Raw genomic sequence first — 26,841 nt, 5'->3', positions numbered from 1 at the left:
ATGAATATTAAAGCACACACCAAAACCAAGGATACATGGTTTCAAAGTGTCTCCTCTGCAATGTCACTTTATGTTTGGAGAATACTTCCATCAGATTTTTATAGGATAAATTGGTGCTGGTATCCACTGTGAAAACCATGGCTTTGGGTATCTAGTTTACAGATTCCCTCAATCTGTTGCCCTGAATTTTTCTGATTTCTGATTTGGCCTTAGTGTTGAACTCAGCACCCATCTAATGCTCTGAAAATGTCTCAGTCCTATTTCCAGGCAAAGAATGTTCTGTTTTAGAGAGTCATGCAGGATGGGAGCAGTCTCTCTGGTTCAACTGGTCCATGGCACCCAAGATCCCCACCTGTGCTTGTCCCATTTGCCTACATTTGGCCTATATCCCTCCAAACCCTTCCTATCCACATACCTGCCCAAGTACCTTTTAATTGTTGTTAATACATCTGCCTCAACTATTCCCACTGGCAGCACATTTCATACACTGACCACACTCTGAGTGAAAAAAATTGCCCCTCCGGTTCCTATTAAATCTCTCCCCTCTCATTTTCAATGTATTCCCTCTAGTTCTTGCTTCCCCAAACCTGGGAAACATTATGCACGTTGATCTTCTCTATCCCCCCATGATTTTATAAATAAGATGACCCCTTAATCTCTTACACTCCAGTGAATAGAGTCCCAACTTGCTCAACCTTGCTCCATTACTCAAATGTGTTTTGCTATCTCTCCCACTTCAGTGGAGTAAAATGGTAATAGTGCAAGAGTTCAAAGTTCACTGGCTCAGTTGCAGAATGGCCGCCTCACAGCTTCAGTGATTCGGGTGCAATCCTAACCTTCAGTGCCGTCTGTGTAGAGTTTACACACTCTCTTTGTAAATCTGCGAGTTTTCCCCTGACTGCTTCAGTTTCCTTCCGCAGCCAAGGACGTGTGAGTTGGTGGATTAGTTGTCCAGTGTAAATCAGCCCCTGGGTGTAAGTGAGTGGTAGTGTTTGGGAAAGTTGATGGGACAATAAATGGGATTGTTATTGGATCGATATGCTTGATGGTTAGCATAGACTTTGTGGACCAAAAAGCCTGATTCAATTCTGTACGACTCTATGATTCCAAATGAGCCCTGTCACTAAACACCACCACGGTTTTCAGCTATTGCAGAATCACAGCTGAATCTGACACTGTCCTCAATATGTATTCAGGCTCACAAGCATGCAGCTGATGTTTCAACCTCCGCAGTCCCAAAATTGTTCTACACCATTCCCAAATCCATCCGGTGAATCAGAATAATTGTTCAGCATCACCAAACCTTATTGTACTGAAAGCCATCAAGGATCTCAGTTAAAATAATCTAATATAATGAGCAACAAATGGAGAATCCAATTAAATCTCAAATAAAATTGCTTGTTCTGAAGCCTTGAATGGTCGCATTTTAATTAAAACTGGAAGAAAGACCTTGATTCATTTGGCACAAAGCTGTGATCCTGCAATAACTGAAAAATGTGGCAGTGTTTAGTGAGAGTGTTGGGAGGTGTGCTTGAATTGAAACACATGTTTGAGTCCTGAAGACTGCCTGGCTCCCTGTGGAAACAAGTTCACATATTATCAGGTCAGTCAATTAATGTTCACTGCTAATCTACTGTTTAGTTATTGTACGAGGGTCAGAGTATCTTGTTGTGTGGAAGGGATCAAGCTTCAGTATCTTCACCATGTGAATAAACCAATCTATTTCTCTGTTCCTTAACCTGATGGTGAAATGGTGATCTAAAGAGGGGGCAGTCAGTCCGGTTCCCCTCAGTCCCACTGCTGAACAGTTGCCTTGGGCTGACAAGTTGAATCTGCCGGCCACAGAGTCAGTTTGTTGCACAATCTTCTCTTTGTTGTGTGATGCATGGTTCATTTAGTTCTGTGGCTGCTCTGAGACCCAGCACTCTCTCAGTGCTGCTTGTCTACATAATGCAGAACACTAGAACGGCTGCCTGGTTACACTCCATTTATCTTGGCAATGAGATAAATCTGCAGCCACCCCTCCCTCTCCAATCTGAATTTAACAAACCTGCTGAATTATCATCCTCCCTCCCACAATGCAAACCTGAAAGCACCTACCAGCAGGCTCAAGGACAGCTTCTACCCTGCTGTTATATTATAAGTTGATTAAATAGTTCTCTAGTATAATAAATTAGATTCTTGACCTCATAATCTACCTTGTTATGATTTTGCACCTTATTGTTTGACTTCCTCATCCTTACTAACTTCTTGCAAGCACTGGGCTTGTTAATGACCTTCCCTCTGTCCAGACTAAACCAGAGAATCAGCTTCTCTCCCCCATGGCTGCACTGTAACCCCCAAGGTTCCTCCCCGAGTCTCCTTTATTCCTTCCTCTGTCTGCCATCCATATATAGCATCAGTTAACACCTCGTTGACACTGAGCCCTAGCTCACTGCCTCCTCTCTCTGCCTCGTAGCTTTCTCTGAATTCTCGCACTGCTGATCCCACATCCAGTACTGCCGCAGAACTCTCTCTATGTCAGTGTTCAGGGAAGTGAAACCATTTTTATTCAGTCCCTGCCTCTAACTCCATTCCTTACACACTGAGTTCACCTCTTTTCCCGGCAAACTGTCTGAACGATGTGGACCTTGACCCTGAGGTGACATCATGAAGGCTGCCTGTTTCAGCAATGACCTCAGCACAAGCCACTCTTGCCTCAGTTTAACGACTGCTAGAAGCCTCATCCACACATTAGTTGCCTCCCAGTATTCCTGTTCCTTTGCCTGTCCACTCTCCTTTCAGTATCCTGTGGTTCCACTGCCTACATCGTAGCTTGCAACACCCTATTCCCTCCCTTGTCCACGTTCATCAACATGTCATAGAGTTACAGAGCCAGCCTCGCTCCCATCTCTATTAATCCCATTTTCCAGCACTTGGTCTGCAGCCTGCTGAGCCTTGGCAATTCAAATACTCATCCAGATGAGTCTTCACTGTGCCAGAGTCTCTGCCTCCTCCACTTTCTCAGTCAGTACCTTCCAGACTGCACATCAAATCCCCTCTAATCCTCTAAATCATCTGGCACCTATCCCCTTTCATTTTCAAATTCACATCCTGCTTTCCAATTCCTTCTGTGGCCTCAGTCTTCCCTATTCCTGCAGTCTTCAGCTGTAAACTTTCCAAAGATTCTGCTTTTCTCCAAGTCCTGATCATACCCAAATCTCTTCCCTCCACGTTTGGCTGCTGTGCATTCAGTTGTCAAGAGCCTGAGGTCTTGCAGTCCCACTAGTCTATCTGTACTGCTCTCATTCTTACTTGAAAATATTCTTTAAAACACATCAGTGACTAAGCATCTGCTGTATATTTTTTTGATTTTGAGGTACAGCATGGTAACAGGCCCTTCCGGCTCAACAAACTTGCACCGCCCAGCTACACCCATGTGACCAAATAAGCTACGAGCCTACATTGGATGTCTTTGGACTGTGGGAGCACCTGGAGGAAACCCACGCGGTCACACGGAGAACGTGCAAACTCCTTACTGGCAGTGGCAGGAATTGAACCCAGGTCGCTGACTCTGTAACACCATTACACTAACCGGTTCACTAGAGTGCTGCTGCAAAATGGGATCAGTGTAGATGCTAGTTGCTGGTTGACGTGGTGAGCTGAAAGGCCTGTTCCTATGTTGTATGACTGCATGGTTCTAGATTATAATGCTCTTGTAACGCATCCAGGGAAGTTTTAAACTATGGAAGGTGCTTCATATATTTGGCTTCTTGTTGTAAATCAGCTCTTGTATCTCATGCATTGTTCTTTCAATTTTATTTTGCAGTGTGATACATTTGCAGTCCATACAGCTCCTGTATAACTTTAGCCCTCTGTGTAATACAGTGGACAGCAGTTTAGCCCTCTTTGTAAAATATTGCTCAGTTGGAATAATTCACCGTTGCTCAATAGCACCATCTTTACGAAGCCCCAGCACATCTTCACTGTCCATTTCTGTTTCAGTCTCCTCAGATCGAATTCCACCCATCATCCGCCAGGGCCCCGCCAACCAAACACTTGGCGTTGAATCTACAGCACAGCTCCCATGTCATGTGATCGGGAACCCCCTTCCCAGTGTGCACTGGCTCAAGGATGGACAGAGGATCCTGGGTAATGACCCTCGCATCAGCATGCTGGATAACGGGACGTTGCAGATTACCAATGTACAGGTAGGACCAGGTCATTGCCAGAACACAGCATTGCCTCAGCCCTTGAAGGGACAGGTTACTGTTCTGTCATTAATTCTGCTTGCTGGAAAACTTTTCTGTGTAACGTTTTCGCTGTTTTGTACTTTGCATACTTGAATGCTCCAATGAAACAAAGAACTGCATAAAATAGAACATGATGGAAATATCCAGCAGGTTGGGCAGCATCTGTGTGGAGAGAAAAACTGTGAACGTTTCAGGTCATTGGCTTTGTCAATAGCGTATTTAGTTCCTCGTACTAAAAGTAGGAGATGGAAAATTATAGGCAAATTTTTCTGTAATTTAACAAACTGCTCTTATTCCATTAAACACACATTCATAACATTTGTATGTCGTTGTCAAGGAGGTGCCAATCATTTAAAATGTTTTGACACTATTTCCCTTACCCAGAATGCATTGTTGATGGTCCATCTGGGAAGAGAGCATTTAACCAGTGCAGGTGAATGATCTAAAACAGAAAAACTTGCATTTAAGTAGCACCTTTCTCTTTCCCAGAGATGTCCAATAATTGCTTGTTTTGCCACCGTTGGCCAAAGCTTGTATCTGAATAAGTGTTTTACGATTGAATAAAAGCTATTCCTTTTTAATGTAGTTGTTTTTGGAATGTAGGGAGCACAGCATGGTGGACTTTTCATTATTCCAGGAAATGTGTCTCAAATGTTGGCCTGTTCTACCAGGTCTTTTGAATGACTTCATGGGAGATTGAATGACAAAAAGGATGAGTGTCCAAGGCAAATGAGAAATAGTAAAATAGGGTACCATGGGGGGCCCCCCTAAATGGCAGCCTAACAGGCTGCTGGTTACCTAGTCATAGGAGGAGGCACTGATCCTGCAAGTTATTTGAAGATAGAAGTTTATATGAATATGAGAAACATAGAAAGAGTAGACAGCTAGTATCTTTTTTTCCCGGGGTTGAAGTTTCTAATACCAGAGGACATTAATTTAAGGTGAAAAGAGGGAAAGTTGAAAGGAGCTATGGAGGGCAAGTGTTTTTTACTCAGAGGAATGTGTTGACCAGTGGAGGCAAAAACAATAGAGGAGCTTAGGAGCCACTTAGTTAGGTACATGAATGTGCAGAGAATGGAGGGATATGGACACTGTGTGGGAAGAAGGTCTTAATTTGCACTTTTATGCAGCCTGGGGAAAAATACACACGCAGGACAACAAATACTTTCTCAGATCTTAAATTCCTTTATCTGTTTTAGATGTTTTATTGCAGAAAGAGGGTATCAAAATAAAAACGACAAAATAAGTTTAAAAAAACAGTTCCCGCTATCACAATCTCAGTTTAACTTCGGACTACACCCTTGTTACATATGCAGTATGAAAATAACTAAAGCAAAATATACAAAACCAATACGGTAGTGGCAATTCTGAAAAAGCAATATAGACAGCTTTAGAATGCCACCAACACAGTACTTTATACAGAAGATTGAAAATAGGAATAAATACATCTCATCTTAACTGAGAGATGTACTCACATTTGGCACACATGGGCTTAACTTCCAAACACCTAGGCTAGACCTTGAAACGAGTTCTCCTCACTCACGCTATGTGAACAGAGATTAACACATTCACATTACTCTGTTACATTCACATTCGGTCATGAAACAATAGAGAAAGACAAATAAACTTCTACAATATATTGCTTGTAGTTGAATTACTAAAAAAGACTAACCTAGTAGGCCATTTAAGGAATTTCACAATCAGGCTATCCAGCGCTGATCAATTTACTCGCAAGAATCTAAAGCATCCACATGTAAAACACGTCAAACAAATGATATTCTAGATTTACAAACAAGTATTAACAAATTTACATGGATAATATCAAATATTATTCTCCTTTCCTCACCAAACCTGGGAAAAGCATTCGAACGTCGTCCTTTCTGGAAGATGGCAACTTTATTCTACTCCACCTATACAAAATGACATCACCGTTTTCTCGTAAAGGCACGGGCAGCTATTTTAGCATTACCTTTCTTTTCCAATTTCAAATTAATAAACATATCAGTATTGATAATGGTACACAGAGATCGGAATTACATTAATAACGGTCAACATATAAAAACACATATTTCAAGTAACAAATAGAGTTTAGCCTCCCAATCTCTTAGTAATTAATCATGAAAAAGATATTTATAAAAGAGGAAAAAAAACCCTGAACTAAGAAAAACTAAACTAAAAAAAAACAAAGAAAGACTGGGCTGCCATGTTTCATCGGTTAAAATTATAATTTGTCGTTAACTTCGCTCCTCTATACATGAATAAAAAAATTACTAAAAAAAGGATTCAGAAAGGGTCAACTTACATCATATGAAAATATTGAATAAATGGCCTCCAAGTTTCTTCAAATTTTACCGAAGGGTCCATAGTACCACTCCTAATTTTTTCCAAATTTAAACATGCTTTCGTTTGGGAAAACCATTGAGGTGTGGTAGGGGGATTGGAATCTTTCCATTTAAGTAAAATGGATCTTCTGGCTATTAATGACACAAATGCAATTAAACGACAAGCTTGGTATTTTAGCATTACCAAGGTGAATACTTAAGTGCACTTTAACAATAAAAAATTATATTCAGCGATCACCTGGTTACATTTAGATACTAAATCAATTAGTTTGGCAGACTATCATGGGCCAAAGGGCCTGCTGCTGTGCTATGCTGATCCGTGTTCCATTTCTATATTCAGCTTCTTGAGTGTAACTCAAAATTTATGATTTGAGATAGTTTATTGTCATTCTTCAGTGCACAAGTGTAAAGGAGAATGAAATTAATGTTATTCCAGATCTGATATAGTGTAGGAAAACACAATAAGCATAAATATCACACAAAACACATAACAAATATGAAAGCAGTCCCATAAAACACGATGTACAAGTAACTGTTATATGCATAGACTGATTGTATATACATAAAGTGACAAGAAATGATCAGCCATGATCTCAGAATGGCAGTGCAGGCTTGAAGGGCCGAATGGTCTACTTCTGCACCTATTGTCTATTGTATGTGGTGGTGGGGTGGATTAATGGGTGGAAGTGTTGAACACCCTGATGGCTTGGGAGAAGGAACTGTTTTGAGTCTAGTGGTCCACACATGGATACTGCATAGCCTCCTCCCTGATAGGAGTGGGTCAAACAGTCCATGAGCAGGATGGGTGGGATCCTTCATGATATTGCTGGCCTATTCCTAGCACCTTTTTGTATCTATGTCCTTGATGGTGGATAGGCTGGTGCCAGTGATGCATTGGGCAGTTTAGAATGCCCATTGTAGAACTGTCCACTCCTGTCCACCAGGGTACAGTTTCTGTACTGTACAGTGATGCAATATGTTAGGATGCTTTCCACTGCATAGCTGTAAAAGGTCCTGAGTATGGGTGTGCATAGTCTAGCTCTCTTCAGCCTCCTCAGAAAGAAGAGCCATTGGTGAGCTTTCTTGACTCTGTAGGATGTGCTCTGGGCCCATGAGAGGTTGTGTGTGATGTACACTCCCAGGGGTTTGAAACTGCTCACAGTTTCCACTCCTGTGCTGCCAATTTAAAGAGGGATGTGAGTGGTACGGGTTCTTCTGAAGTCAATAACCATCTCCTTTGTCTTGTTGACACTGAGGAAGAGTTTATTTGCCTGGGACTAGGCCTCGAGAGACCAAACACGCAAGTGTTCGGAAGTCTTAAGAAACAAAAAAATTCTCTGTTGGCTATAATCTGAAAAGTGACTCATTGGGATCCCAGGGAAAAAAAAACCACAATTCAGATTCCTACTCATGTACCGCCCATCAAAATGATACATGGAACCATTGGATTCGGATGTCTGTGAATATTAACAATCAAATCTATGATCCATTATCACATCTTGAATGTTTACAAATCAAACAGAATCGCTTTCTGAACCACTTTATTTATCAGCAATAGTTAGAGTTTAAAAGAGGGAACTTCATTCATTTAGTACCTTTCCTGTGCATCAGAGCTAATAAAATATTTATAAAGTTCAGTTGCTGTTGAAAGGTTGAAGTTGGAATACCAAGCACAATTCTGATTCCTTTATTTTACCAGCACTAGAGGCAGACCAACAAAGATTGACTCGAATTTAGACAAATAAAGAATGATCTAAAACACATAAGGTCTCTGGGGAGCATGTCAGGGTATATGTCAAGATGTTTTCATTACTGCGAGAATCTTGAACTTGGGAGCATTGTAGTTACATGATTATGGAGCAGTTATTTAAAACAGGTATATAAGAACATCGTCTTAAAGAAGGTAGTGAATCCCTGGATTTTTCCACACTGGAGAGCTGTAGAGGTTAAATCATTGGGGGTATTTAAAGAAAGGATGGATTTGTTTTTGAAAGATCTGGGAAATAAGGGTTATAAGGAATTGGTGAGGCAAGGCAATGAGGCCTGGGACAAATCAGTCATGGTTGTGTTGAATCATGGGACATGCATGAGGGGCCAAGTGGCCTACTCATACTCTTACGTTCTTTTGTTCTTATTACATCTGCGGTTTAAGCATAGCAAGATTCCACAAGATGCCGTGTGTCAGACAACCAGGTGAAGTGTTGTAGCATTCTTTAGAGAGAAAACTGTCATGTCCTCAAGGTTTGCTTTCAATAGATGTATCGATTCATTTACCTCAGGAATAGATCAAGCCAGCTCATCTTTTCACCTGAAAGGCAGAGTTGTGGATTGTGTAGCATTTCTCCAGGTGCCTCTGCACGTAGACAGAGTAAAACTATTTACTGTTGCTTCTGCCCTGTTTATAGCTGTCGGCTATGTCAAACAGCTGTGAGTTAAAGTGTTCTTCCAACCTCCGAACTACCTCTGCAAATGAGATATTTTTGCCAAGTGATCACTTTTCTATTGACTTTATATGGGGCACTGACTTTTAAAACAGAGAAGGTCTGAATAACCAAACACACACCCACCCAGTGATGGCATTGTGAAGCGGCTAAAAAACATGTACGAGAGTGAAGCACAAACCTTCCATCCACCTTGAAAAAGAAAAGACTCTGCTAATTATTATAATATTACTAACAAAATAAAATCGGGCAGTATTTACAATAAAGAAGCTATTGATCTTTTGAGAGGCCTGTCCTCTTACTGATCTGTCTGTGGGGCAGTGCTTTCTTTTGAAGCCCTCTTTTGTGAGGTCTGTTTGTCTTTCAGCAGTTTATCATAGAAGACTGCAATCAAAGTCAAAACTTATCCACACAGAACAAAATAACCTTCACTGTAGATAAACTGAGCAGTGACTTTTCCAGTGAAGAGAGTGTATACGGTATAAAGACACAGAAATGTTTACTCAGCCATCAGGTTCATGCTAATTCCCAGGAATAGTCCCATTACACTACAGAAATAAACTCTGTTAATCCAGCACACTCAGGACTTTTGCTGTGCCGAGCTGGCGGACATTCCTGACTATTGGATATTATTCCCAGTAACACCTGGACACGCTTTTAGTCCACATTTTTTGAGAAGGACGAAGCACTTTTCAGTGAACCCATTAAGTTTCAAGGACGCAGGCCTAGTGGAGCTCCAGTGCGTTTCAAGAGAGCATTGGAGCCAGGGCGCCTTTTGTCATGAAAAAGGCGATGCATCTCTATTCAGAGACACAAGAGATTCTGCAGATGCTGGAAGTATCCCCTATTGACCTTAAGGTGGCAGGTCATGTATGGCAAGAGGTAAAGTTGTTTTGTACATCACTCTGTTAATGGCGCATTCTTCTGCAAGACTCGTTTGAGCTGTTCTGTGTACTCAAAGGCTGCCTTTCATAAACTCACAGTTATAGAGAATAGTTAAGAGTCATATAGCACAGAAATAGTCCTTCGGCCCACTGGGACCACACCAACCAGAGCCACTGTTTACACAACTTCCGTAGCAATCCCATTTTCTTTGTTCTCCGCACTTTCTCATCAATTCCCCATAGATTCTACCACTCACTCACACACTAAGGCAATTAACCAACTTGCCTTTGAGATAGGGAAAAAACTGGAGTTCTCAGTGGAAACACACGAGGCCACAGAGAGAACAGGCAAACTCCACACAGGGAACACTGAAGGTCAGGATTGAACCCAGGCCTCAGGCACCAAAAGGCAGTATGCCACACAATCTCGCCAGCTTTGTAGAATGCCCACCCTGAACCAAACATTGCAGGAATGTTTATGTGTTTGATGTGAGGAATGATCCACTGCGCTCCTCTGTCATTGCACACAGAAGAGCAGACTTGCAGTGAAACTTCAGTCTCCAGTGATTTATTTTTCTCAATTGCCTTCAGTGACTTCTGAAGGATGGTTGTTTGTTTACAAGCAGAAGCAGACCACAGTTTGGTCTAAGGGTCATTCAGTAATGTCGTGCACTTCTCTTGCAATAGCAAATATGGCTTCAGTCCCTCAAACATAAACAAACTTCAGTCTTTTGCTTGTCCAAGAGACATGAATCATGTGCTGCTGTGTTTTAGCAATTTAGAATTTTTGAGGCTCGCAAATCAGCAGAAATCTTTTAATTATTCTACACAAATCCACAAGTATAAACATTTCTATCCAAAGTTCAAAGTTCAACATAAATTCATTATCAGAGTACATACATACATGTCACCCTATACTACCTTGAGATTTGTTTTCTTGCAGGCATTTAGAGGAAAATAAAGAAATGCAGTGGAATTTATTGAATAGGTCAGGACTTTATTACATAGAATATAGAAGATTGAGAGAAGATTTGTAGAGGTATGCAACATTATGAGGGGTATAGATAGGGTAAATGCAAGCAGGCTCTTTCTCCTGAGGTTGGGTGGGATTACAACTAGTGGTCATGGTTTAAGGGTGAAAGGTGAACAGTTTAAAGGAAATATGGGGGGAAACGTCCTCACTCAGAGGGCTGTGGGAGTGTGGAATGAGCTGCCAGCACAAGTGGTGCATGTGAGCTCATCAATTTCAATGTTTAAGAGAACCCCGGATAGGTATGGACGGCAGGGGCATGAGAGCTATGGTTTGAGTGCAGGTTGATGGGACCAGGCTGTTTAAATGGTTCGGCGTGGCCCGAAGTGCCTGTTCCTGTGCTGTACTTTCAATGACTGTACGACTCTAAAAGCTATAAATAACAAAGACAGATAAACTGCGATGCTTTTCACAGTGAGCTCTCAATTGGAAAGCAATAAGCTGGTGTTTGTGAGCAGTTGTGAACATTTGTGAGCACAGTGATGTGATGAGGAGAGGTACCGCCACCCTGGATCAATCCTGACCTTTACAACTGTCTAGTTTCCACATTCTCCCTCTGCTCACATTGCATTCCTCTGCTTGTTTCCTCCACACATTTGATAAATTACAGTGATGGTGTCAGCAATAACATGTCTGTATTCTTTCAACATTTTGTCCTAAATGTCCTTGTTAAAAGAACAGATACACTTTTGTGTCATTGTGCATTGTTAACAAAGGCTGCAAACCCTGTGCTCAGTATAACAGAGTGGATGCTCCCTGTGTGTGGCTTCTTTTAACATATCGTGACCATTGGATACCACACGAACATGACAGAGCAAAGTCCTCATCCAATAGCGGGAAGATCCAGGTTCTTCTGTGTGAGTGCTGATCATCATACAGAGTCATGTGTAACAGTGCAGCATAGTAGCAGTTTATCACTCTCTGGCCTTCCCCAGCGTCTCTCTCTCTCGCACTCACGCACTCACGCACTCACTCTCACACACACACACACACACACACACACACACACACACACACACACACACACACACACACACACACACACACACACACACACACACACACACACACACACACACACACACACACACACACACACACACACCATTTTCTAATCATTCCCCTGCACCCCATCAGCACCCTGCTGTTTCCCAAAAGAGCAATGTCATCAAAATGGAGACACAAGGTTTGAAGCAGAATGGGTCAACAGATACCCAAAATAATGAGTAATATCATTAGATCCACTCCCCTCCTTTGTAATTCCCTACAACTTGTTTCCTCTCACAAGCACATTGACTCTTTCTAATTCACTAGCCACTTACCTGCATCAACAGGTAAACAACAGTAGACGTTTAATCCTCCTGGCTCTGTTTCATCGTTAGCCCTTCCCAGTGTGCTCTGTCCACGCTTCTATCACTATATCAAACACAAAGTTCAAAGTAAATTTATTATCAAAGTACACGTACACTCATTGGTCACTTCATTACGTACAAGTGTGGAGCCAGGTGTGGGCTTCTGCTGCACCTGAAGCATCCACTTCAAGGTTTTGCCATGTTGTACATTCAGAGATGCTCTTTTACAAACCAGTGTTGTTGTATGTGGTTATTTGAGTTACTGTCACCTTCCTGTCAGTTTGAACCAGTCTGGCCGTTCTCCTGTGTTGGCTCTCATTAAAAAGGCATTTTTGCCCACAGAACTGCCACTCACTGGATGTTGTTTTTCACACCATTCCCTGTAAACTCTGGAGACTGATGTGCGTGAAAATCCCAGGAGATTAGCTGCTCTTGAGATACTCAAACCTCCCCGCCTGGCACCAACAATCATTCCACAGTCAAAGTCACTAAGATCACACTTCCCCTCCATTCTGATGTTTGGTCTGAACAACAACTTGACCACGTCTGCATGCTTTTATGCATTGAGTTGCCGCCACGTGATTGGCTGATCAGAAATTTGCATTAACGAGCAGGTGTACAGATGTACCAAATAAAGTGGCCTCTGGGTGTATGTCACCATTTACCACCCTGAGATTCATTTTCTGGAGGGCTTTCATAGTAGAACAAAGGAATACAATAGAATCAATGAAGAACAAAGACTGACAAACAACTGATGTAAAAAGGAAAAGCAAGTGTTCAAATACAAATAATAATAAGTAAGACAATGAGAAGTAAATAAGATACTGAGAACACGAGTTGTAGAGTTCTTGAAAGTGAGGCCATAGTTTGTGGATTCACTTCAGTGTTGAGGTGAGTGAAGTTATCCACATTGGTTCAGCAGCCTGCTGGTTGAAGGGTCGTAACTGTTGGTTAACCTGGTGGTGTGGGACCGAATGCTCCTGTACCCCCCTTCCTGATGGCAAGAAGAGAGCGTGGCCTGGATGGTGGGCGTCTTTGACAATGGATGCTGCTTTCTTGCGGCAGCGCTCCTTGTAGATGTGCTCAATGGTGGGAGAGGCCTTTTCCTATGATGTAGTTGATGCTGTTTTCCTGGCCATGTTTTCTCTGCACACCCATTCCTATCCTGGGTCCTGTCCCATCTGGATAAGTGGCCTCACTCCTGCCAAGTTCTTATTACCAAAAGTTTAAGCTCCCAACCGCTCAGTGAGGGCAGATGGCTGTGACAGAAACAGAAGTACAGGACTTGTTTGCTGAAGCAATCTTGAACTGTGTTCAAGCACAAAGTGATTTGCTGAGTCCTCTCACTGGTTATAAAACTGACTGCTGCTGTTGCAATTGCATTGAGGTCTTCCTACTCACCCTCTTATACCATAGGCTTTGTCTTACAAACTTTTGGAAATATGGTCTATTACAAAAACATTTGCTTCATCTGAAGAAAAATTGGGGCATCTATGATATTGTTCTTTCGTTATGTGCCATGTTGTTTGACGTGGACGATCATGATCTTTCTACGACCATAATTGCTCTTGGTAAATTTTTCTACAAAAGTGGTTTGCCATTGCCTCCTTCTGGGCAGCGTCTTTACAAGACGCGTGACCCCAGCCATTATCAATACTCTTCAGAGATTGTCTGCCTGACGTCAGTGGTTGCGTAACCAAGGACTTGTGACATGCACCAGCTGCTCTCATGGCTTCAAGTGACCCTGATCAAGGGGCTAAGCAGTTGTTACACCTTGTCCAAGAGTGGCCTGCAGTCTATGGAGGAAAGGAGCGCCTTATACCTCCTTTGGTAGAGACGTATCTCCACCCCGGCACACTACCTATGATGCACGTACCTTAAGTATGCAATTGCCCCAATAAAAGTGGGACATATGGTTACTCTGTAGCTACCAGTAGTGAATATGTGATTGAAACACAAACAGGTGCCGTGGTCTGTCTTAAAGGCATATAACGGAATGTTAATTGTTGACATCCCGAGACAGAGAAAATGGAGATAATTTTTAATGCCAATAACATGGTTCAACTAGGAGGAAGGTGCTGAATCAGAATCAGGTTTATTATCACCAACATGTGCCGTGAAATTTGTTAACTTAGCAGTAGCAGTTCAATGCAATACATGGTAATTTAGAAAGAAGATCAGTTCAATTAATCAATTAATTACAGTGTATATATATATATATATATATATATATATATATATATATGTTGAATAGATTAAGAATCGTGCAAAACAGAAATAATATTAAAATGAAAGTGGGGTAGTGTTCATGGCTTCAATGTCCATTTAGGAATCATATGGCAGAGGGGAAGGAGCTGCTCCTGAATCATTGAGCCTTTAGGCTTCTGTACCTGCTTCCTGATGGTAACATTGAGAAGAGGGCATGTCCTGGGTGATGGGGTCCTTAGTAATGGACGTCACCTTTCTGAGGCACTACTCCTTGAAAACGTTTTGAGTACCACAGGAGCTAGTACCCAAGATGGAGCTGACTAATTTTAATACTTTCTCTAGCTTCTTTCGGCCCTTTGCAGTAGCCACTCCCACCCCCCGTACCAGACAGTGATGCAGCCTGTCAGAATGCTCTCCACGGTACATCTGTAGACGTTTCTGAGTGTTGACCAATCAAATCTCTTCAAACTCCTAATGAAATATAGCTGTCTTGCCTTCTTTATAGCTGCATCGATATTTTGGGACCACGTTATATCCTCAGAGATCTTGACACCCAGGAACTTGAAGTTGCTCACTCTCTAAGCTTCTGATCTCTCTATGAAGATTGGTTTGTTTTCCCTTGTCTTACCCTTTCTGAAGTCCACAATCAGCTCTTTGGACTTACTGACATTGAGTGCAAGGTTGTTGCTGTGACACCACTCAAGTGCACCTGTTCATGCAGGTATTGAAAGTTGCAATGAGGGAATAGGAGGAATAGAGTTTGAAGTTGATACGTGTGGATGCATACTCACTAGAATCTGTGACAACACAAAAAGCACTGGAGGAACTTAGCGGGTCAGGGAGCATATATGAAGGGAAATGGACGATAGACATTCCAGGTCAAGACCCTTCATCTGGCCATCAGGAACTGCAGATGGTGAAATCTGGAGCCATACATATCCACTCCAAAAGTGGGTACAGTGGACTCTGGATAATTGGGACACATTGGGACCAGTGCATTTTGGCCCAATTACGCAGCTGCCCCAATTAGCTGAAGTTTCATGCAAATAGTTAAAAAGTTGTAAAAAAGACAAACTACCATTTAAATGAGTAACAAATGACTTTTTATTTAAATTAAATACAGAACAAATTAGAACACTACCAATGCTACTACAACACTATAAAACTGTTTATTAGTTCCTAATAGTTATCGATGGAGGGTGTGTGGGGCGATGAAGGGGCTTGTCATGTCCATTTTGGGGCGGCTCACTCACCTTTGACCCCCACGAGACACTCAGCTCTCACCTGTGGCTCCTAGTAGCTGTTTGCATGTGACAGCGGCCGCACCCCGGTACACTGCTTTGACATGTGGGGACGTGCCTGTGATGTGTGCTCCGGCGGACTGGGCGGAAGTGATCAACAGTGAGATCCAACGGCTAAGGAGGTGGTTCTGCAGTGCTTCATGGAGAGCAAAGAGTTTCATAAGGCACAGAAGAAGTCATGGTCACATCCAGTGAAACAAGGGGAGATTCCAGCTTGTGATGACTACATGTACCTCTGCATCCAGACCTCTGAGGATGAGAGAGTGGGACTGTCCCAGTGCAATGGCTTTTCCACTTTAAAAACTCTCCTGCTCAGGTTTCGCCGTCATCGTCTGATACAACGGATAACCACCATGCTGCCATGTTATTTTGGTTGACTCTAAATGAACAAAATTAATGCAGACACCTAGTGCAGATAATGCACTGCCTTTATACAGTACTTTCATTGATTACATCTTCCAGATCTTCATTTTCATTGTCACATTCAAGTTGATTGTCGCTGCCTTCAAATTCTTTGTAGTTGATAACTTGTTGAAGTAGTGAAGTTGTTTCATTTTCACTCCCGGCCATTTCTGGCATCTCTAAGCTTGAATGCTCGAAACCGCAGTGAACAAAACAATTCAAAATTGTCTTACGGCTTAATTTTCGCCAACTATCAGTGACAATAATGCTGCCCTTTGAACACAAACATGCAACTGATGCTATTTAAAAACTGTTCGCTCTAAGCACAATGTAGTTTCTAACGGCCACACAAGTTCACATGCTTGATGTAAGTTAGAAACTATCCAGCCATAGTCTCCTGTCACAATTAAGTGGCATAGTCCCAAATAAACAAAGGGAATCCCAGCTATTTTCTCGATTAGTTTTTGTTCTTTAAAAGTTGTCCCAAATAAGCAGCTGCCCCAATTAACCAATGGCCCAGAGTCCACTGTGGATATTACATATACATGAATACATATTCTAGTGATATGTATCCACTTCAGACTCGATTGCCATTAACACCTTCTCCCTTTCCTTCACCACACATTTCAGCACCTTCCTTCTTGTTTAACAATGTCATCGGCCTTAAAACCAGACGTACCAGTCGGTGGATTATTTGATCATTGTAAATTGTCCCATTTAGACTCGGATTAAATCGGGAGATGGCTGGGCGGCGCGGCGCGAAGGGCTGGAATGGCCTACTCCGCGCTCAATAAATAAATAAATAAATCTCTCCATCTTGGGATGTTAACTATTGACACTCCTTCCAAGGCAGACAATGAAACTAACATGTGAACATGTGCCTGAACCACCATTTTGTCTGTTTTCCCACAGCAGCAGCACTGTAGCACTCAGTCCTGTGTGAGTTCATTTACACTCTCAGCTTGTTCCACTATTTACCTTATTTGTCTTTCTTACATCATACTTTGCTTCAAGAAATAGGCTCCAACCACCACTGCCATTTCTTCACAGTCAAAAGTAACTACCTGGAGCTCGCCTTTGATCTGAGCTCATGGGACCCATGCAAAAATGGACTTGGCCCGAGGCAGGAACATTGAACCTACAGGCTTGTTTTATTTCTATTTTATTTTTGCCTGTTCCTTGCAGCCGTGAAGTTTCCCCAGGGTCCATATCATATGTATCTATTTGCTCTTAAGGCACCACATTGATTTATTTTCCCAATTTTATTTCTCCTGTTTTGTTTTTGTTTTAACTTTACCTATTATAATGTCAATTGGGATGGACCCTGAATACTGCTGGAGGTCCAGTGTATTTTAATTACAGCAATAGTTTTTGATGCACACATGAAATATGTGCAAGGGCATTTACATTATTCCAATCCAAAAAAAGAATTTGCTATACATGGTGCTTACATCATATATTTCTATTTACATCATTTATTTCACTTTGGATTATAATATTCTCTAATTACCACATGACTTACTTATATATACAAATACTCCATATCTTAGTCACTTGAACTTTCTACAATTGAAATTAATAAATTTTTAATCGGTAGGGGTATTGAACGGTTATATATCGAGTGTGGGACCAAGAATTAAAATATTGATTGGTCATGATTTAATTGAAATGGCGGAGGGCAGATTTCTGCTCTGAATCAGAAAACAGGTACCACATGGAAAGAGACCTTTCAGTCAAATGTGTTAATATCTGCTGAAAAGTAGAAGTTTCTTTCTGCCTCGGACTCCCTTTCAATCATTCAACTCCAGATCTGCATTATCATCTGGGTGGATTTTTTCCTCATCAACACCTCTGTAAGCCTTATAAAACATAAACTAAATCTACAGCCCTTAAGTTATAAATAAATAAGTTCTTCCTATTCAGTCTTTTCAGGTTTCCCCTAATTTTATACAAATAAAAATTTGCTAAGTGGCCTCTGCTTCTGAATAGCCTCAACTTGGCCACTCCATCACATGAAAGCATGACATCCAACTCAATCTTTTTTGCTTCCTCTCTAGAGAAGTCATATCTTCCCTCTAATATGGTGGCTGGCTGTTGACTAATGAAGATATTGTATACAATTCTAGCTTGATCCCTCCTGGTCTTATAAGCTTTATCATGGAGAAAGACAATATCACATTGCCTTTTGAAACATGTTATCTACCTGCCCTACCATCTCTAAAAGTTTGGGGGATATACTCCAAGATTTCTCTGTTCCTTTACACTTCCAATTTACGATGTTCCCTAGCCTTGTTTCCCCCTCTGAGTACATTGCCCTACTCATCTCTAAATTGAATTTTATCTGTCACTTTTTAACACCTGATTAATCTATTGATATCTCCCTGTAATCTGAAGTTTTCCAGTTTAATCTCAACCACACAGCTATTTTGTATGAGCTGATCTGCATTCTCCGCACCATCAGACTTGGCTACGTTACACATAATCCCCTCATAAATTTTATTTTATTCATGAAACCTGAATAAAATAATCCTAGATAAAGTGTGGCTCCAATGTTTAATGTCAAGCTACTAAAATAAATCATGACTAACAAGGAGCCAGCACTGAATCCTGTGGAACCCCATTGAAATCCCCAGTGACTAAGACAAATTTAGATCCTACTTTCCCCTGGGTCACACAGGATTTAGCATTTTGGGTCAGTCTACCACTTGGAACCTTGTTAAGCAATTTGCTAAAATCCATCATCGGATGGACAGGAATCTCTGTAGAATTAGTATAAATGGGTGCATGATAGTCAGATTAGACACATTGGGCTGAAGGGTGGCACAGTGATGTCACTAGTAAAGTTGTTGCCTCACAGATTTAGCGATCTGGGTTCAATCCCAGCCTCTCGTACTGTCTATGTAGACTTAGCATATTAATTCAAGAAGGTGCCATACAAGATATTATTAACAAAATAAGTGCATATGGTATTAGAGGTAATATATTGGTGAGGATTAGTTAAAAGTTGTAAAACAGAAGAGGAATCTATGGGTCATTTTTGGATTCAGAAGCTATGACTAATGGAGTCCCCAAGGATTATTGATGGACCTCAATTGTTCATAGGGCAGCTATAAAACCTTGCATGATAAGATGGACTCTTGTGATTTTGCAGGTTACTGACCACTGGCACTGCACTTATAACACTTCACTCTGAACTCTGTTATTGTTTTAACTTGTACTAACTCATGCACTGTTGTCATGGACAGTGTGCAAAACAAGTTTATCACTGTACCCTGGTACATTGTAACATTTTCCTCAATAATAAACCAATTTACAGAAGTTTATCAGAGTTTGATGTGAGGGGATTATATGTAACATGTCCAAGTCTGCTGCCAGTAACGGTGTTGACTGTGAAGAGAATGCAGTGCATCTTCAGGAAGATATTGACAGGCTAACGGAATGAGCAAGGCACTGATAGATGGAATATAATGTGAAAAAATGTCACTAAAAGTTTGAGCACTGTTGTAAGGGAGTTTGAGTCCAAGAGCAGAGTTGCCTCGCTCTATGAATGGCTGCCCCAGATCAAGTGCATCTGGAATATCAGAGGGCCATGGGGTCATACAGTATAGAATGAGGCCTTCAGCCGATTGAGCCTACACCAACCATTAAGTACCCATCTATACTAATCCTATTAGTATATTCTATACTAATTCTTTTCTTTTATTCCACCCATGTTCCTGTTAATTCCCACGAAATTCTACCACTGTCACAGTGGGGGAAATTTACAGTGGCCAATTAACCTCCCAGATTTGGTCTCCCTACTGCAAGAAGATGGAAGGAGCACAGCAGAGATCACCAGATTGGCTCTTGTGTTGTTGGGTTGGTTTTATGATGAGAAATTCTGGGGCTCATAAATCCTCTTAAATCTATAGCAGGATGGCAGGTAATCTCAGAAAAAAAAAACATATATAATTCTTCGGAGTTTTACAGAATAGACGCAGAGTTTGTGTTTCCCCCGGAGATCACAAACTCAAATTAGAAATCAGCCATTCAGGATAGGAATGAAAGGGTGTTGAATATTTATTATTCTCTACCCTAGGGAGCTGTTAAGGCTCAGACAGTCAGTATATTCAAGAGATTGGTAGATATTTTGGTAGTAAGGAAATGAAAGGATATGGAATTAGTGCAGGGAAGTGACACTAAGGTAAGAGCTCAGCCACAATCTTAATGAGTGGCAGGACACACATGAGGGGCCAAATGGCCAACTCCTGCTACTATTTCTTATTTCAGTCCTTATGGTTATATTCCAAATAAATCTACAAGATTTGTAAATCCTCATTTTGAGCCTGAAACCTTACCTAACAATTTCATTTACATTTTTACTGAATAGTTTCAATGTTGAAAAGTAGAACAAAAGTCACTTCAGGCATAGTTTTTTTTAGTGAAAATGAAGTAAAGTCTTATTTTTTCTATTATATACGCTAATGGGATCACCTTTAGCTCTGAGCTAAGATTTCTGAGAATGAAATTCTCTTGACATTGCTCTCATGTCTTCTGCAAACCCCTCCCCTTTATTGAATTCAATTCAGCTTCAGATTAGTTTAAATTGAGTTAAGCCGCAAGGACTGATCATCAAGATCACAAGGTTGCATTAACACAGGACAGTTATTTTATATTTTTCTACAAAAAGCCATAGAGAGCCTCAAGAGGGATGTTGTTTGGTAAACAGGGGATTTGATATTCAGCATATGGTGAAATCCTTTTATCAGTGTTTCATAGAGCTAAAATAAGACACTGTCTTGTGTTGAATCTTTCACTACACTGGTGTACAAAATGGCTGTCCTTCAGTACATCAGCTGCAAAGCCAAGCCAACATTCATGCAATAGAGTTGCATTCGCTGCAGAGGTAAACCAGAGGCCAAGCATACATTAGTTATAAAAGCTTGTGGTCATACTGAACATTTATTTAAAAATTGATGCTGAAATCTGTTGGGAGTGAAATATTTAATGTTTTTCTGCTTTCATTGTCCTGGAGTCATGGGGTTAATGCATCCTCCTTGTCCCTGTGCGGGTAATAGCATCATTTTATTGCTGCTGTGGCTGTTTGCCCAGAAAAAATTAGAGCTGTCAGGCAGTTTCTGAGATGACTATGAATTAATGGTCCTCTGGGAGACAGCCTCATCAGGTCAGAGTGATTCAGGGGGTTCTAGTGGAGGTCATGTGACTGAGTTCGGAGAAAGAGACAATCTGCCACTGAAGCGCATTTGAAATTAGAAATACAGAGTCACAGAGTAGCTGGAGCTCATTTTGCCTCAGCATCTATAAAAAGTGCCTGTGTAATTATGTATGTTCATTAATATCACTCTCAATAAAGGTGATGTCCAGAGACTCTTGATCTGTTTCATTACGTAGACCAACCCATATCTGACATTATTTTCTTAATACTTCCTATTTTATTTCAAGAAACCAAACATTATTAACAAATTGATTGAAACAGGAAAACAAGCAAGTACTTAAACAGCAAGGGTTTAGGCCTAAAGGAATTTTATTTTCACATTTATTGTAGATTTACGTTACCAAATGTAGAAATTGTGGAGGTTTTCTCACCAGGAGGTGCTGGCTTATATTCATACTGATTGACATTGGCACGCTCCATTGATATAGAGATGATATAAATTTGCACCAAGCAACTAATATCAGTGTCAGACTGATATAGAGGCACCATATATTCACACTGAAACAATCAATATCCTCTTATATAGAAATGGCATACAGTATATTCATAGAAACTCACTGCTGTCATAGAATTTGCATTAATGAAATCCAAGGAGAGCTTTCCTTCTCCTTTAGCTAGGTGCTGAGCCATGGCTGCATTATCAAAGGTATTGGGTAGAGATTTTAGAGAAGACCATGGAACTCTGCCGATATCTGATCTGACAATTACCAGCCAAAGACAAATCATACGCACACTATCTGGCTATTTATTTCATTGCTGTTTGCGGGAACTTTCCGTGTGCTACAGTTGCCTGTGTTATAGTAATTAGTGAAAAGCTTTAAACATCCATCCTTCATCCTCTACCTTTCAGATTTCTCCAATTCCTTTACTAAGTTTGGAAATAGATGCTGGTATTTGGCTCCTTGGGAGCTGCCAGCTATCATTTAGCTGTTCAAATTGCTATCAAAGCAGCCCAGAGTTGTACAGCACAAAAATGGGCCCTTCGACCCACATATTGATGCTGACTATCTTGCTTACACACACCAATCCCATTTACCCACACTATTCTCCTCTAATTTACCTGTTTAAATGGTTGTTAAAAACTGTGATTGATTCTAATTCCACCACTTCTCTAGCAATTTGATTGTTATGTGATGTAGGCGATCACGGTCTTTCCGTGATCATGATTGTTCTTGGCAAACTTTTCTACAGAAGTGGTTTCCCATTGCCTCCTTCTGGGCAGTGTCTTTACAAGACAGGTGATCAATACTCTTCAGAGATTGTCAGCCTGGTGTCGGTGGTTGCAATACCAGAACTTGTGATATGCACCAGCTGCTCATGCGACCTGCTCCCTTGGCTTCACGTGACCCTGATCAGGCAGCTAAGCAGGTACCACATCTTGCCCAAGGGTGACCTACAGGGAAGAAATGCCTTGCACCTCCTTTGGTAGAGACATACCACCCAATAAGTTCCTGGTATCAACCACTCTCCATATTAAAAAAGAACATACGCTCAAGTCTCCTTTAAAATTCCTCCTTTCACCTTAACCCATGCCCTCTTGTTTTGGCTAATCAGCCATCGGAAATTAATTCTGGCTATCTTCTCTGTCTCTTATCCAGGCAACATCCTAGAGAATCTCCTCTGCATTCTCTTCAGTGCAACAACATCCATCCAATGTGCAATACTCCCCAAGTATGGTCTAAACAGCATATCCCAGCTCTGCTCCAACCAATGGTGCATTATCCCCTCGTCAACACCTTATCAACATGTTTTGCCGCCTTGAGAGAACTGTGGATTCATTAGTGCCCTACCTTTAACTGTAAATGTCCTTTCTTGTATTACCCAATACTGGTTGGGATTAAGTTTTGTCCAAGTAAGTTCTACCCAACTTTATCGTGCTGTAGACTTTGACCATCTTTCTCTCTATCTACAACCTAATTTCCCTACCATTGATGGAAAGCTCACTGGCCTGTAGTTACCTTTTATCTCCCTACTCCTCTTCTTCAGTGAAGTTCAAAGCTCAAAGTAAATTTTATTATCAAAGTACATATATTTCACTGTATAAAACCCTGAGATTCATCTTCTTGTGGGCATACTCAGCAAATCTATAGAATAGTAATTAGAGCGCAGAAGACAACAAACTGCGCAAATGTTATTAGAAATAAATAGCAAAAAATAACGATAACATGAGATAATGAGATAAAGAGTTCTCAAAGTGAGTTAGTTGGTTGTGGGAATATTTCAATGACGGGGCAAGTGAAGTTGAGTGTAATTATCCCCTTGTGTTCAAGAGTCTGATGGTTGAGGGGTAGTAATTGTTCTTGAAGCTGGTGGTGTGAGTCCTGGGGCTCTTGTACCTCCTACCTGATGGCAGCAGTGAGAAGAGAGCCTGACCTGGGTGATGGGGATCTCTGATGATAGATGCTGCTTTCCTGTGACAGCATTTCACGTAGATGTGCTCAATGGTTGGAAGGGCTTTACCAGTGATGTACTGGGCCAAATCCACTACTTTTTGTAGAATATTCCATTCAAAGGCATTGGTGTTTCCACAGCAGGCTGTGATGCAGCCAGTCAATATACTCTCCACTACACACCTGTAGAAGTTCGTCAAAGTTTTAGATGACATGCTGAATCTCCGCAAGCTCCTGAGGAAGTAGAGGCAGTAGGAAGTAATGTTACTACTGAGGAACAACATTAACGATCCTTCAGTCTTCTATTGTGGCTAACGAAGATATCTCCGTCTGGGCATCAGCTATCCTCTCCCTTGCTTCCATTAGCAACCAGTAGCCATCTGCTTCTGGATTTATCAACCCTTCTGCACCCCATAACATCTCACATCTCAGCCTATTCCAGATTCCATCTACCCCTCTCTTCCTGAAATCGTTTAGCTTCCATATCCTTTTTGGTGAATACAGATGAAAAGTACTAATTTAGGACTTCCTCCACATCCCTAGACTCCACACTTGGATTACGCCTTTGTTCCCTGAATGGACCCATTCTTTCCCTAGCTACTCTCTTGCTTCCAATACACTCATAGAATGTCTTGAGATCTTTGTTAGCCCTATTTGCCAAGGATATTTCACAACCCCTTTTTGCCTTCCTAGTTTTTTTGTTCTTAGGTTCTTTCCTACACCCTCTATGTTCCTCAAGTAACCACCTCAATCCCAGTTGCTTAAACTGTACCTGCTGCGTTTCCCTTTTTTTCCTGATAAAATATTCAATATCCCCAACTGTGCTGTAGGGACCTCCGGCATAGGACCAGTCTGAGTGGAGAATGAGCATTCAGGTTGGCACTTAGAACCTCAAGGTCATTTGCCAGATGAGCATAGACCTTCTGAAAACAACAGTGGAAGGAGTGCACTATCTCATAAACTGTCCACCTATCCACCAGCACTGGCCTCTGCTCAGCTTACAGCCTACAATATCAGAGTGGAAGCACATCATTCTTGATCCGAAAGGATTGCCTCAGAAGAAGAGGTGTATGTGTTTCTCTGCACTAAGTCAGAATCATGAGGTCTTCTTTTCCCCCAATTCAGATGGAAGGTCTTTGAGTTGAGGCATTTGTGCTGCTTTGCTTTCCATGGATGCTGCCTGACCGACTGAGGGTAGAAACATAGAAAACCTACATCACAATACAGGCCCTTTGGCCCACGATGCTGTGCCGAACATGCACTTATTTTAGAAATTACCTAGGATTACCCATAGTCCTCTATTTTTCTAAGCTCCATGTACCTATCCAGGAGTCTCTTAAAAGACTCTTCACCACCATTGCCAGCAGCCCATTCCACGCCCTCACCACCCTCTATGTAAAAAACTCGCCCCTAATATCTCCTCTGTACCTACTTTCAAGCACCTTAAAACTGTGCCCTTTCACGTTAGCCATAATATTGTAAACACACGAGTGTTTACAATATTTTCAGTTTTTATTCTCTGTTTGGTCAGCAGCAGCTTTGACTTGTGTTTCTCAGCTTTCACGTGTTGCTTTGTCAATTATCTCTCATTCTCCCTCATTTTTTCTTTTAAATTGAACTCATTAATCTATACAGTAGATTGCTTCACCCTCATCCAACCGCCACTCCACCCTCTGAGTAGCTAAATAGTTTTTGCTCTTTTCCAGTGTTCGACCTGAAATATTTCTCCTTCCCCCTGAATGATGAGGTTTTTTTTAACAATATCTGTTTTGTTTTCAAATTTCCAGTGTTAACAATAGTTTTGATTTGCAATGAATTTGAGCGCAAGTTGAATAAACATTAAAATCACTCTATAGTGACCCATCAACACTTCCGGGTTGAGACCTCCTCAGATTATTCCCATGATAAAGTGACATAATGGATCAGAAATGTAGAAATTGCTGAACTCACATGACAAAATGGTAGGCGCCACATTAAGGGAAGGATAAATCAAGCAGGCTGTGTGTAATACTCCACTCCGGCAACTGGTTATGAAATGGTAGTGGAGAAACACAAAGGAAGAGTGAAAAAACACATTAGACATAGCAAATAATTGTGCCCTTAATTTGTCCTTCATTTCTGGCTTATGAAGCTTTAACTCCTGTTGGCTAGATAGTGGAGGATTTCTTTAAATTCATGATGTTCGCTTAATCTTAATCCATTTTTTAGTTTTTTCTTGCTATATTTGTACCATGAGATCATCTGAATCTCTATTTACAGCTATCCAAATAAGAATTATCCAAATAATTAGAGAATGCGCATATGATTTGAAGTCTATTCAAAGAGATGAAAGGGTTGTTCTGTGGGTGCAATTGTGTGTGTGAGTAAATTGTGGTGCAGAATACGAAAACTCCACATTTTGAATCAATCACTGTTTGGACTTAACATAGTTAGTCTTAATAAAATGATTCAATTTACTCTCCTTAGAGAGAATGTTTGCACAAACTTTGACCTTTTCCAGCATTATGAGATGGCAGAACGATGCCACCATCTTCGACTTTTAATCAGACAGTGTAGCGAATGACATTTTCTTATGACAGATGTTAATTTGTAATGGGGGCCAGAAGAGAGCCTATTTGTTGACCCCTCAGACTAAATAACAAAGGAGTGACAGTCCAGGATTCTGGTGCAGAAATATGAACAATTCCTGGCCTGTCTCAGTCTTGATGCATAATTTAATATATATTTTGTTTATACGTTTCTGTGATATAATTCATTAAAGTATACCAAATCTAATCAAATTATTAGAAAGAAAACTGCCATTTATATGCTGCCTTTCTCAAATGCAGAAATACAAAAGCACTTTGCGGTGATTTCTTTCTGATGTATAATCACTCTTATATATAAATGCACATAAAAATGTACAGATTAGTAGCAGAAGTGGGTCACTCGAGTCCGTGAACTGTTTAATAAGATCCTGGCTGATTTGACCATAGTCTCAGCTCTGTATTCCCACCTACCTAATCAAAAATTTATCCAAAGTATTTCTGCCTTGAAAGGACACT

The 26,841-nt window shown here is 41.1% G+C and overlaps 1 protein-coding gene across 6 annotated transcripts in view; it reads left to right on the top strand.

Moving 5' to 3' along the window:
• Positions 1-26,841, top strand: part of robo3 (roundabout, axon guidance receptor, homolog 3 (Drosophila)) — a 569,123-nt gene that overhangs the window by 449,481 nt on the left and 92,801 nt on the right. For all 6 annotated transcript variants that reach the window (XM_073029734.1, XM_073029732.1, XM_073029730.1 and 3 more), the window contains exon 9: positions 3,985-4,190. In XM_073029734.1, coding sequence (XP_072885835.1) covers positions 3,985-4,190 — 206 coding nt within the window. The remainder of the gene's footprint in view (positions 1-3,984; positions 4,191-26,841) is intronic.

This window comes from Hemitrygon akajei, chromosome 26 (assembly GCF_048418815.1).
Source record: "Hemitrygon akajei chromosome 26, sHemAka1.3, whole genome shotgun sequence".
NCBI lineage: Eukaryota > Metazoa > Chordata > Chondrichthyes > Myliobatiformes > Dasyatidae > Hemitrygon > Hemitrygon akajei.
This window is presented reverse-complemented; position numbering and strand designations above follow the sequence as displayed.